The 14,275-nt window shown below is 41.5% G+C and overlaps 1 protein-coding gene across 1 annotated transcript in view; it reads right to left on the reverse strand.

Moving 5' to 3' along the window:
- The window catches only part of ERN2 (endoplasmic reticulum to nucleus signaling 2), a 211,140-nt gene that overhangs the window by 47,152 nt on the left and 149,713 nt on the right, over window positions 1-14,275 (reverse strand). Inside the window, exons 8-12 of the mRNA XM_085629488.1 lie at window positions 13,307-13,568; window positions 11,875-11,953; window positions 6,200-6,350; window positions 5,476-5,597; window positions 291-473 (exon numbers count right to left, since the gene is read on the reverse strand). Of these exons, the coding sequence (XP_085485614.1) occupies window positions 291-473; window positions 5,476-5,597; window positions 6,200-6,350; window positions 11,875-11,953; window positions 13,307-13,568 (797 nt within the window). The remainder of the gene's footprint in view (window positions 1-290; window positions 474-5,475; window positions 5,598-6,199; window positions 6,351-11,874; window positions 11,954-13,306; window positions 13,569-14,275) is intronic.

Consider the following 14,275-nt stretch of genomic DNA (forward strand, 5'->3'; position numbering starts at 1 on the left):
GCTTTGTACATATGCCATGTGCAGGCCTTGTGCTTGGGGACTGCCCTCACCCTCTACCAGGAATCTATACCCGATAATATGACATTCCACATGAAACCTTCCCCGGAGTGTATCTGCCACATAAAAGACAGCAAGTTCATTGTACATTTAGAATTCAACTCATACTGTATCTATGAAATACACCCTCCTGCCCTCGGACTGTACATTTGCAACATCCAGGCATTACATGTGTCCTGCACCGCTGGACTGTGAGGATCATTGATCTGTGTATGTAGCATCTTTGTACTTACCCTCGGGTATGTGATGGCAAATATGATCCAGCCTCCTACAAGAATGGTGATGATGCCTACGGTGATGAGATCCTGACCCCCATAGTCGGGGAAGATCTCGCTGCCTTCCTGCTTGTCAGTATTAAAGTAGCGTCGGTCTTCATTGTCCATTGGCTGATCATCCAACTCACTTGGAGTCAGAAACTGAAAACAACACAAATTATAAAAATGAAAATGGCAGGGTAATCACTGCGCGCAAATCATCCAAATTATAAGGCAACCCAAGCTGCTAGTTCGACTGTCCACATGGGTTTGTACACTTTCATAAGATTATTTGTTATATCCTCTTGCAGAATTATTGTAGTCCATGTTAAAGTTGCACACAAAGATTCATGACATAATCCTAGAATCTTTAAGCTGCCAAGTAGGCAGATTTAATCTTCTAAAACTCACACAAACTCCGATTTACCCTCACAATTCCTGCAGGAAAAAGGATGTATCTGGTGTCTGGACAAAACACGGTCTATGTGGTGTAATGCAACCGATCTGATGTGATGAATTGCTTGTAGCAGTGACTGCAATGAGATGGTGAGACGCAGGACAGAGAGAGGTGAGCCACAGGTGCCAGAGAAGCAGACGTGGCTGTTACAAGTCAGATGTCGAAGTACTGCCTTGGGCAACGCACTGAAGGGATGTGGTAAGGTCATAAATGTGAGTCTCTTTGTCCTTTGCCAATGAATGGCAGAGATGATTTGTGGGTACAGATGTCTGCAGGAGGGGGGTCAGTGTACTGCACCAGCAGTGTGGCAACCAGTGGGCACGAAACCGTTGCCTAGAAGGGAACAGGAGTTCTGGGAGTTGACAGACTAGTGAAGCAGGGTCATCAGAATGACAGACCAGATGCATGTGCCAGAAGCTGGCCCTCTGCTCTAGACGCTGGCTGTGATCTTCAGCGCAATAGGTCTACAATGAGATGTATACTTGAAAAGAGCAGTCCTGAAGGGAAGTTCCAACCACGGAAGGACAGAAGACGAAACAGGAATAGGAATAGGAATATTCTGGCAGCCATACTGAGAAGGTAACTTAAGTAAGCCATCCGAAATCCCACACACGTATTGCTAAAAATCCAAAACAACCAATATTAGGAACGGGACAAGAAACATACATTAGCTGCTTATAGCACCAACAGGGCCCACAGGGGTGAGCATACACTGTACACTCTGCAAATATGCGGGATATGTTGTATGTAATATATATATATATATATATATATATATATATATATATATATATATATATAACGCACAAATACACACACACACACATACATACATCCATCCATATGTATTTATGTGTGTATATATATATATATATATACACACACACACACACACACACACACACACACACAAGCGGTATGATTCATATTAGGGCACGGTGATGTCTCTTTACAGATTCTGCATCATCTAATAAAATACAGGGGTGGCAATGCCAAAGGACAAGCCTGCCAGAAAAGGGAAAATCAACAATGGATAGGTTTACACTTAATCCGGCTAAAAACATTCCCCCGCACCCAAATGCAGGAACCTTGATGTGGGGTGGTGAAACAAGAAGCGAAAAAGGATGGGGCATAAGTAGTGGACAAGCTGAAAGCTATACAAGACAGATTTTCATTAAAGAGATGCGCAAGAACAGTGGGAATAGATGCAAATTTACTGAGAACAGATCTACACAGGGTCACCACAAGGGTCCATGAAGCTGATGAAAGCTTATCGACCTTGAGTCAACAGTCTTTACTTCGAATGTGCTGGTTTCTGCTTGACTGACCCATCTGGTCCTTGGAGCTCAGAACTTAGCATGTAGACGGACACTTTCAGTGCCGGTCCTTCCTGCGAATGAACACTGGATTTAGAAGACCCAAGGGGACTGCCAAACTGTCACTGCCACTGGCACATGCTACGAGGAGTTCCTCACCCTGCTCCTCAATTTTAGAAACCCTGATGTTATGCTTAAAACAGTAATGAGAAAATGGCCAATCTGCCAAGGTTTGATGATGTTGTCGGTTTGCGGATTACATTTAGGCTGTGAAAACAGAGAAAGTTTTGGTTGATGTTGTCAATAACACATACAGTGATTCCAGCTAGAATGGCAATAAGAGCGAAAAAGAAAACCTGGTTCTTCAGCAGTTGGCAACTGTGGCGCTTGACAGAGGACAGGGAGCTGCTAAACCCTGATTATTTGCAAATCACCTTTAAACTAAAAGATGAAGAAATACTGTCGCGTTGAGACAACAAGCAGACAAAGGATCACTGTGGCGGATGATTGAAACCTTCAAGTTGACACACACAAGAGAGAAGAAGCTCCCATATTAAACCTGAAATACCAAGAGTTACACTTGACAGAATCAGACTTGGCCTGAACATACGAGACCAGTGGAATATTATGCATGCAGCTTTTTGGAGGTGGGTGGTTAACAGTTAGTGTATTTAGAATAAAGGAGGTAAATAAAGTATGGAGTTGGCTGGGGTGCCTAGATTCAGTTCCATCGCAGACAGGGAGAACCCAGCCCTTCATAATGTTATGGTCTTCAGGGATTTCATCCTGGAACCAGTTCTGTAACTGAAGAGCGACAGGAGGTGGGAAGGACACTGTACCTTAGGTATGCTCACCAAGCAGGAAGATGTGCAGAGGAAAATGATGTTAAGGAGGGGAGGGCTCTCCAAACCAGCAACTTCTATGCTTGCGGAGACTACGGACTGCTAGTCGACTGACCAGTGCACTGGCTGAGCTTCTCCAACAGGGAAACTCAAAGTAGAGAACTCAAATATGGGCCGGTGGAAAGTGCAGCGCCCTGTTGCTTTCTTTATTCATGATTCAAAAGTTTAGATGAATTAATTTGATCTTGGAATTTTCTCATCATCTATTAAAATTTAATCAATATTAGGGCAGGCCAGGCCTAAAAAATATACAAAATATCCAGGAAGTAAAATGGCCCAGATGATCAGATTAGAATGAAGAAGGAGCAAAAAGACTTAGGAACTGCTTTGCAGGTTTGCAGTACCATGCCGCACAAACCTGAAAAAAAAGTCCACACTAAACTCCTGCTGCACAGTTGCCTGGATAAAACAGCAAATGTAGTGAGTGGGAGAACACAGATGCTCAGGCCCAGAAACTGGTTTGTATTTCTTATTTGCTGCAATTTATTTATTTCTGGCAGATAGCTTTCAATACGATGGAGGACATTACCCGGCAGGCCTGAGATTGTGGGGTAATGAAACTTGAAAAACCTGAAAAACAAAATCAGTATAGAACATTGCTTAACGACCAGTGTGGAAAAGCGAATTATGGCACACTGGCAGAAACCTTCTCCCACGATAATGCAGAGGTGGTGGTAAAAGTGGATGTGCTTGGGGTGGAATGAGTAAACAGATAGAAAGTTCACAAGAGTATGGCTAGCAATACCTGTTAGACATCTGGTATATAATAACCTACAGGAAAGATATGGGCAGTAACATTAAATCTGCAAAGTAGATTGGGGCAGGCAAGACGGCAGGGTTATGATTCAAATGACAGGTGATCAAATTATGGAAATAATAAGTGAGAGCTTAATTTACTGTTTCTCCCTTTCCCTGTCAAAAGCAAGTCAACCCATTCTTTTTGCAAATTGTCAATTGTGTATATTATGAAAAGAAAAAAATTACTTTAGAAACAGTGCGTCATCCTCATGCTTCAGATGATGTTCAGAAGCTTGTGGCAATGTTTCACTTTTCTAATGTTTGTCTCTATCTCATTTTCAAACGTCCAACTAATTTACACAATTCTTTGCTTTACTCAGGCCTAGAATTCTAGTAAATATGTTTCTCCCCAAAATAGATCCACAAGATTTTAAACGTGGAGGAGTAAAAGATGGGGGATTTAAATAAGGTAATAAACTTGAAAAAACTGTCTAGTGTTCTCATTTCAACAAAGCGCCATGCATTTCCCAAAGAAACCACAAAAAACAATGGCTATATTTACAATCTATAGCATGACCAACATGATAGACCATTATTCCTTATTTTGGCAGTTAAATATTTCACCACCACAGACAAGCCACATAATGAACCATTTTTCCTATCAGAATCATTTAAATAACCGGGCTTCGCCAAGAGGGACATGCTACTATTTGTTGCTGATCATCAAACTATTTAGCAAAGGTAAATTCACAGATCCTTACAGAACTTTTTGCCAAACTCTGTCTAAAGCCATACACAGAAAAATAAGACCTCAACCGATAAAGGGATCTGTTAGACAAATTTAGTTAATTCATACATGGATGTTGTCTTCCATGATATAAAATTGGGATTGCTGCACTTAAAGGATTACTGTGCTGATAGTTTCTCAATCTACAATTTTTTTAAAGATATATATATATATATATATGGATTATTGTAAATCTGTTGGCCTTTTTTCACTGAGGGAATAGCAAATTCTGTGTTTGCAGCACTCATGGCAATTATAGGTAGTATACTTTCAGTACACAGAAGACTACAAATCTTCCATATCTTGTAGATAGACGAAATCTTCAGTGTATACAAGTCAAGCACTTGAAGTCTGCTAGAGAAGACATATAAGGTGGGTATTCCTTTCGTGGAATTAATGGTTAGCAGCTTGTCTGCAGCTCAGTGGCAGCTCAGGGGCAGGACAGAGAGGCTGCTGCCCAACTTCCAAGATCATAGTAGGGGGCAATAATGAAAAATACTCATCCTGTGACAACAACAGGGTCACAGCTGTACACATGAACCTAATTACCCTCTTCTGCTCTTGCCCTTTGTTCATGCCCTTCACGATTAAGATGCCTTTTTTTATTACACCTCCACCCCGCACCCCACTGAGCAACAGACAGCGTTTGTGTGCAGTGGCAAATGTATGATTTAAATCCACACTGGTCGAGGGGGCTTAGATTCATTCATGGGGGCCATGGGTACTTCAATGCAGACCTGCTACAGGCTTTCGGGACAGTATGTGCATATGCAAATTAACCCCATTTATGTCCATTGCTGGTCAATTAACCACATCAATTTTAATTGATTGGTTACTACAATTTGACACTTCAGGGTCATCACTGAGTGCCCATGCAACCTGGCCTAGCAAGGAATAGGTGAAGGCACCACTAATACAAACGCCTTACAGATCCCAAACAGTGTAACCGTAAGTGCTGTCATACATCATCGAAGAGCGTCCGGCTTCCAGGGAGTTTGGAGATGATATTCTCTGTGTCCTTCCTCAGGGTCTCAGGAAAGGTTCGCAGCATGGTGGTGTGGACCACGGGAGGTAGCTCATGGTGTCCTGTAAAGGGTCCAAGAAAAGTCATATTACAGACATGCACTAGCTTCTTGTGTCTTAGTATGGGGCAAGGCTCAACTAAAGCTTGAATGAAACATTGACCCCCTCAAGGGGCACACCGGATAAGAGGGGGCAAATTCCATATTGGATGAGGGGCAGAAAAAAAAACGTGATATGCAGAGTTACAACGGCAGAACTGGATCTGAGTGCCAGGAAGGTATATTATCCGTCCGAAAATACACAGAGGACAGAGATTACTGTACACTACAGAGGGAAGCATTCTCACCCTATTGCTTAGTCTTAAAAACTTAGTGGGAGTGAGGTGGGACTTCCAAGTGATAGCAAGCCATTATCTAAGTGAAGTACGGTGTACCCCATTAATTGAGTGACAAATATAGACCAAACAGAGTGAGAGACAGCAGGTCAGACTGAGATACCACTCTTTACCCAGATGGAAAGAGCAACAACCCTGAATTGCAATGGATGACCTTTCCAGGGCAGGGATCATTCTATATACCAGCGTATAAATAAGGATCTGGCAATGGCAAACATGAGCAGAGACAGTGGTGGAACAAGGGTTTTCTTGCGATCATACATCCACTCACCAATGAGAAGCCACTGATTCTGGATGGACACCACACTTCCTTGGGGGTAGCGCACATCAGTGCTGGGAGTGATGTCACACTCCGCTGTCTCTTTCAAAGTCACGTCGTCTGTCGTCGGACCATTTCCCCGTGCCAATGTGATCCCCCGAGGCTAAGGAGGCAAGAAATATTGGCCAGTGGAGAAGTTAAAAAGAGCATCACGAAAAAGACAGCAAAACCAAGAGGAAACTCAGCAGAAAGCTGTGATTCATGAGCCAAAGGCCATGATTATCAGTGTACAGGAGTTTTTGGACCCCTGCCGATGCGATAAATTCTGCACCTGCATTCAATTTCGACAACTCAAACCTGGCAGTACTTAACGAGGAAAGAGTAAAGCATTTACTGTGAAATGCAGATTTTGGTGCAGTAAAGCACCACATTGAAAGTATGCATGTTATTGCCTAAAATAAGGAATAGATGCAGCTCTAGCACTCAATAAATTTCATAATCCCCAGGAGTCAGATTTTATCCGATGTGATAAATAGCACCTTCCCTTCCCGACACTTGTAATCAGGGCCGACGGTGGGTAAAAGGGGTTCTAAACAGAGGTTGCCCAAGAGGGAAGGTGCAGTGCCTCCTGACACAGATAAAACCTAGGGAGACTAGGACTCATGAAGGTGCTGGGTCTCTAAATCCAATCCTTTCACACTGGAATCCTCCACAGCGGCCCTTTGTCGCTTGGCCAAACACACGTTCTCTGTTGTTTTCTCTGTATTAGATTTCAAAACTACTCGGTTTAACAGATTCATCACCTTATTCCTCTTCCCACTTCAAAACCCCTCCTCTGTCAAACCATCTGAGGAAATATCTATACAATATCTCAGCTGCCAACAATTGTCCTTGTTCCTAGACATCTGCCTGTTTCAATTCTTATCTCAACCGAGATTGTACAATTGGTTGTTCTTAGACTTTAGGAAAACCAATCCACATAACTTCATGCTGGAAGTCAAGGAATATTTTTCAGGTGAACATCACTTAATGAGTCTCTAAAATACTACCTGCTTGACATGTATTCCTTCTCTTGTCTTGCTGCTGTCTAACTAACTCTCAAACTCGGTGCACTTTAATTCTTCGATTATCTGATACTGCAGTTCTTACATAAGGTTCAATAAAGCATTCTTCTCGAGGCAATCTTGAGTAGGAGCTCTAGGAAGATGAATCTCACCAGTTACATGCCTTATGTTCCAGATTTCCTTACTGGTAGCTATTTTAATCTCATTTAAAAGAGTGCTTTGTACCCACTTGAAACATGCCTGTCTCTGTGAATCGCAAGGTTTCCAAACTGATCATTTCTCTATCCTGTTTACGCTATAAATAATAACTTACCTGCTGAATCTTTGCTGTCTATCTCAGCACCCAAAGTTAGCCCTCAATCTAAGATTTCCAATTGGCGTTCTTCAATTACTCTTATTTTCACTCTTATTATGCCTGATCACTTTTCCATTAAGTATTTATAAACTCTAGGCCTTTCAATCCTCTGACTATTGGCTCTTTTCCATCCTTTGAGTGTTCATCACAATCCTCCCCAAAATTGATTTTTTTTCTCGTTCACCCTCTCACTTATCTGGAACCAAAATGATTTAGATTATGGTTTTGCTATTTTGATACTTAGGCAGTGGTAACTTACTGTTTTTTTAAAAACCTTTTTATTGGAGTTTTTAATGTCGACAGAGTTACAGATATAAGCAACAGCATATGCAGTTTATCATCATGTAGATACATTAAATTGCCATTGTGGTGCGGTAGGGGATTTGCAGAGTGTTTGGGTATGTTGGAGTGTCCTTCATACGCCACTTGCATGTGACTGAGGGTATTTGATCTGCAATGGTGTGCTTGGTTGTTATGATCTCTGTTATTATACGTTTTTCATGTTTAATGTTCGTCATGAAATTTCTTGTTCTTCTGATGTTCCCTAGCTTGTAGATATTTTCCTGGCTTGTGCACCTTCCACCAACATTTTTGCACCTACGCATATTGAAGACAATCTCTTTGGTCTCCCTAACTCTCCATGTCCTATTTCAATCTTCTAAAGTTTCAGTCTGGATTTCAATTCCCATTTCATTTTTCGAATGCCTTAAGAAGAGATCAAGGCCAGCGAAACCCGTCCATGGTTTCCTTATGCTCATTTCAAGACTTTATGCTGCTTGCCCTTAAGGAAAGACTGTCCCTCTTGAATCTTTGCTAATCTAGCTGTAAATGTATTTTTTCTCCTTGTATTTTCAAACGGCCTTTATAAGACATCAATTGTAGTGAGATAATAAGTTACTGGAAGATTTGATTTTATAGACTGAGGTGATACACAGTGTTTCTGACCCACCGGTAACCAGACCTCTGTGAGGATGGACTGTGCCTGGTAATACATAATAAGTAAATGGGATGTAGTCGTGGGAGTAAATATTGCAGTTTAACTATCAGGAGCACAGAGGAACTCATGATCTTGGGGGATGCATATGGTGAGGGCTCCGAGGGAATCCGGGACTGGTCTGCTATTGCCTATTACACTGCAGATATGTGGGTGCAGGGGCATATTGAATAACGGGTAATCCTCAAACTGTTTTAGATCTCCAACTGTTGTCCGTGCCAAACGACCATGAATTGACTATAGTTGTGAATCCGACTACCTATAGACTCTATCCAATGCTGATGTGTTGTTGCGGGAAAGAAAGAGAGAACCTGCCTTTGTTAGGGACATTTTGTACTGGGTTGAAGTTAAACTTTTGGTTTATAGATACTGAACCACAAGTCGATATTAATTGGACTCAGATGTACTAATTTAATTTGTATGTTTGTTTGGAAAATTAAATAAAAAACATATTTCACATAAATTAACAAAAGAAGACTTCACTCAATGTAATCTGTGAAATGACTCTTCACAAATCCCAAGTCAGACGGAAAAGCAATAGTGATGAGGCAAAACGCCTCCATCCTTACTGAATTACTGTAATGCTTATTTCTACTTAAAACTGACCCATACCAAGCAATTTTAATATTATTTCTTGCCATCTGTTCACAGTATTTCTGATACTCCTCAATTCTTTGTTGATAAAAATGCCAGCATTTGTTTGAATATCAAGAAGGTTTTTACAAAATGGCCAGCAAACTTATTCTGAAAATTCCTAGACCTTCTGCCTTTGCATATGCATTGTTTTAAAATAATATTTCTAAGTTTCTCAGGCACCTGAGTGAATTTGTTTTCAGTAAACTCATTTTGTAACTCCAGAAACTGCCTTTGTGTCAGATTTGTAGTATGCTGAGTTAGGTAAATAAATACCATTACCTTATTTACCTCCCCACTTTTGTGCCCTACCGCCAGTCTTTTACATCTGTTTTCTATCTGTACCACCTTCTGATATTGCCTCCTCACCTACTCTACCTATTCAGAACTTTGATCATTACTTCTTATTACACCAAAATCTTCAAAATGTGTATATCACCCACAGGTATTTCTGGCTGGTAGCTTTCAGGACCACATGGATACTTTTCACATGCAGGATTTCTAATAAGATAAGCAGATGATTCACTTGTATTTCAGTTACGAGTGAGAACTATTACCTACAATAAAGGGTGACTGAACTATGGTTTGTTCTTGTGTAAACACTCTTAAAATATTAAGTAGCTGGTGCCTCTCATTTCCAGCAATCACTCATAATGTTCATACACGTCTCTTCCAAGTTTTTACCTCTTATTAGTCAGAATTTAATTATCTCCAGATTTGATTATTGCTCGTCTTTTCTCACTGCTGTTCCTCGCTTCAATCCGTGTTAATTCACAAATTCATTAGTAGCCTCCGCTTCCTGTATCTTAGTTAACCTTCTCTTCCCTAACCAAGCATCTTTTTACTCAGTCTTTATCTGCTAAAATCCTACTCAACTTACTTTTTCTATTTGGTTTCCCCATTTCATATTAGGTGCAGAGCACCAAGTTGATCTTAAAGACAAATGTGGAGTATGATGGCAGTGGCCGGACCCAATTGTAATAGTGTAAAGTAAAGAATAGCGCACGTTCAGTTCGATATACAGATTTTTGTAAGGAGACAATACTTTCCACAAACTACTAAATATTGTCATATGAAGAATCTGCCTCAGATATCCACCAACAGGTAGCTGAACACCACAACTTATCCTGACGATCTGCCCACACAACTCCCAAGCTTAACCAGTGGACAACCAGTCATAGATGAAGGGCAATCAATCAACCTTACCCATTTGACAGCCCCACATACACCTGGTTACCATGAAGTTCTGGTTTTGATAAAAGTTGCAAAAGACATGGGAAATGAGTAATATGTGCCTGATTTAAGCGTTGGCGCATAGAGTAATCTCCGTTGGCCTAGCGGAGAACTTAATGTCCGCCAGGCCGAGGCTACTCTGCCCTCCAAATTTAGTAATGACCGCCCAGCTGGGGATCACTTCAAAAGCATTGGCAAGAATCGCTGTCACCGCAGTTCCAGTCAATGCTGTTTACAGTTTATAGCAGGGCTCCATCAGCATGACGGCACCCAGCACCAAACTGATCTAAATTAGCTGGGTGGAATTAGAGGTTTGGCTACAGCGGTCTTACTCCACAGGGACGTCAGAGAGGTTTAATCATGGCGAAGGCAGAGTATTCTCCGCTGTGATTAAACCGAAGGTTCGCCCACCTTTAAATTTGGTGGGCGGACCTTTATCTTGGCTGTATGTATACCCTGTTGTGACAGAATATACGTACCCCAAGATATAAATCAGGCTCTTAGTTCCCAAAATGTTGCTAAATGGAGGCAAACTGACTGGAATTTGGCTCCCCTGAGAATTATCTACTTTGAATATCATACATAAGATTCTAAGGTGAAGAACCAGGTCAGTGTATGTGTAGCAAAGGCTTTAAGAAGTCAAACCATGAATCCCTACATATCCCCTCCTGCCCTCATACCTACAGTTCTTATGCCTATTCCCTTTCCAGAACCCATGAAATGCAGGGCCTGAGTCCAAGGGTTTGGGGATGAACTGACCGAATGGTGGCAGACTCTACATTGGTGCAGAACTATTTTAAGATGCCTGCAGTGTCTTGTTCCTTCTGATCATTGTTCTTTGGCTGTCCTCTGCCCAATTTATAAGTTTCTCCACCCAAGAATGTTTTTCCTCTACCTTCAACTCTTCACTCTCAATTCTACAAGAACCCCAAACTACCCACTTTTGTTTTCCTTATCAAATATTCGATCTTCAAGAATTCTCTGTCCTAAAATATAAACACTGCCCCATCTCTCTTTCTTCAGTTTCTGTGCAATTCAGTGTTTTACAGTATCTAAGACGTTTCCCTGTGTCTGGTTAGTCATGTGTATTTGAATGCAATATTTAAAGTGTTTTGCGGTGATTTTTATTTTTTGTTTAATTCACGCTGAATTTTCTGATCATATGCAACAATCGTTTAAATAAATGTGTAAGAAAGTACGGTCTGACGATATAAGGTAAATCGTTAGAGATTACCCTACAGAAGGAGCAGTAACCAAATACACAAACAAAAATAGTAATGGGGACTGGGCTATCCCATTTCCAAAGAGAAACCAAAGATGCAGTACTCCTTGAAAGAAGAATGCAAATGCAAATAAAGGCAGCAGGCACCCTACGTACTTAAGAGAACTGAGGCCATGAAGGTCTTACCACAACTGCCATTCCCTCATGGATGAGAGACCGGGATGCGTAGAATCCAGCGGCATACTTTCCTACGTAGAGCTTTGGCCTGTATTGCAGAAAGAGACCCCATCAGACAACCTGCAGTATATCAATAACGCAGATAGTCCTGCCTACAGAGCAGAATGCCTGTTCTGGCTTGTTCATGCTTATAGATACCATGTCTATGATCCGGGTAACACATCTTGGGAGCGGCATGCCACTCGAGAAACAATCTAGGATACCACTGGCAAAGCCCTAAGCGTCATTGCTAAAAACACTGGTTTGGATACCAAAGAACTTAAACATTTGCACCTTAAAATGGGAGAGACAAAGGAGCGGAGAGGGTAGACAGCCCAAATAAGGCTTTGAGAAGTTCTGATAATACAAACCTGAATGGACAGACAAACACTATACACAAAACCATAAAACATTTGAAAAAAATGCAAGTACTTCAGTCAGAAAGTCTTTTTTCCATTATTAGGTGGCCCTTTTTCTAGGAAACTTGGAAGTACCTCTACAGAATATTAGACCTCCTCAAACAAAAACATTTGTCAATTGGGCCCTGGATCTACAGCTTCATTTCTCTCTCCATGTCCTGAATAATTTTGATTTGGTCTGATTAGATCCAATGGCTTTTAAAACAATGTTATTCCTTCATCCACAGAGTACTGTTAGATTTACAGAGCATTGATCTCAGAGTAACTGATAATATACATAAAAATCTGGGGAGTCGGCATCCAAACACTCTATAAATCTGCCTTTAAGCCATACAAGATTTTGACCAATGTTAAAACCCTAATGAGCTAGCTGATGCGCCATCTGTCCCAACAATGCAGAGTAGTTCAACAATGGAGAACGCTAAAACCCCTCGTAAAAAGTAGAACTTTACATCCTACAAAGTATTGACCGATGGTACTGGACGAATGCATTAAAAATGCACCCTTTGCCACTACACTGCCCCACCTCCTCATGGCTAGGCCTATCAAGGTCTTTAAGTGCAATAGAGTACAAACAAGCACTCCAGTGAGTCTCACTGAGTTCCCTTTCTCAATTTTCAATTTGATGAAGTGAACTCGAACTCTCCTACAATGCTGAGTACACCCTGAAAATTAAAAAAAGACCAAAGTCTGTGGATGAGCCTAATCGCCTCCTTCCAACCTAGACACATTCCATGTGTGGACATCCCAAAGTTGGCCCAAACAAGCTATACCAAACTCACATGCCCCTTACAATTATCCAACTAGAAAATGTCCCTTGTGCTGTCTCCTCCCCTAAGCAGGACATCTCCCTCATGTGATTCTTCCCAACTAGGACACCTCCCTGATGGGAACACCTATACCAACGAAGTCACACTCCTGGTATTAGCTTCCTAAACAGGACACTCTCACTTTCACATGGCTTGGCCTCAAAGTGTACTTACAGCAGCTGGGTCTTGGTAGATGACATCTCCTTTGCCGAGTGGTAGCCCCATTTGATGAGACGGATGTCCTGGGAGTTGAAGGTCAGGTAACGCAGGGTTTCCAAGGCAACATTCAGATGAGGAATCCTGCGTAGACTTTCTTGCTGCCAGAGGAACACACCAACCACTGGTGAGCCGTAATTCTGCATCCACAGCACATTTCCACTCTCCCGGTCCGCTGTCACAACCAGCCCATCACCACTGGAAGCAAAATGTGCCATTTCTAGAAAAACAAGTAAAGAATAAACATGTCTGTGGTCCCGCTATAAACTTAGTGTGGCGACAGTATCTTTTTTATTTCATCACCTTTGGCAGGGAGCCAAGTACTGTTCTAGCCCAAATACAGCAATAAGCTATTGAACGATTACCAGTCAACCTTGCATAGGTCCTTCCACTGCGCGGCAACAGGTGTCACTGCTTTTAAGTAACTTTGGATCTGTTTGAACTAGAAACTATTTATGTTGTTGTTACAATCTACAAATTACGCATCAGATGACGGATTATGTAGCAAGTGCAGCAAATCAATAATTATGATGAAAACACTGCAGAATCACTTAATTCCAGTGGCCCAGTATTTACAAGGACCTCAAGGCGGATTCAGACGCTAATTGTGTTTACAGGTATTCAGGCTGGGATATATGTGCAGTCCCAGCGGGCTGCTTGATTTGCGGGGTGTACCGGGGGCAAGCAATGTGGAAAGGTTGAGGTGCGCTTAAACCAACATGCCTTTTTACCAGGGTGCCAGGACACGAAGCCTCTGCTTTATAAAAGAAAACAGTTATGATGGTAAAGCAGCAAAGAACGAGGTAATGGAGCTTCGTTAGCTAGCAATGGATGTTTCTTTCACTGTTTTCCAGCCTATACTAGAATTGCATTTTGTGTTATATTAATGAAGAAAGATTTTTTTTTTTATTTTAGCAATATTTTGTA

This window comes from Triturus cristatus, chromosome 10 (assembly GCF_964204655.1).
Source record: "Triturus cristatus chromosome 10, aTriCri1.1, whole genome shotgun sequence".
Classification (NCBI taxonomy): domain Eukaryota; kingdom Metazoa; phylum Chordata; class Amphibia; order Caudata; family Salamandridae; genus Triturus; species Triturus cristatus.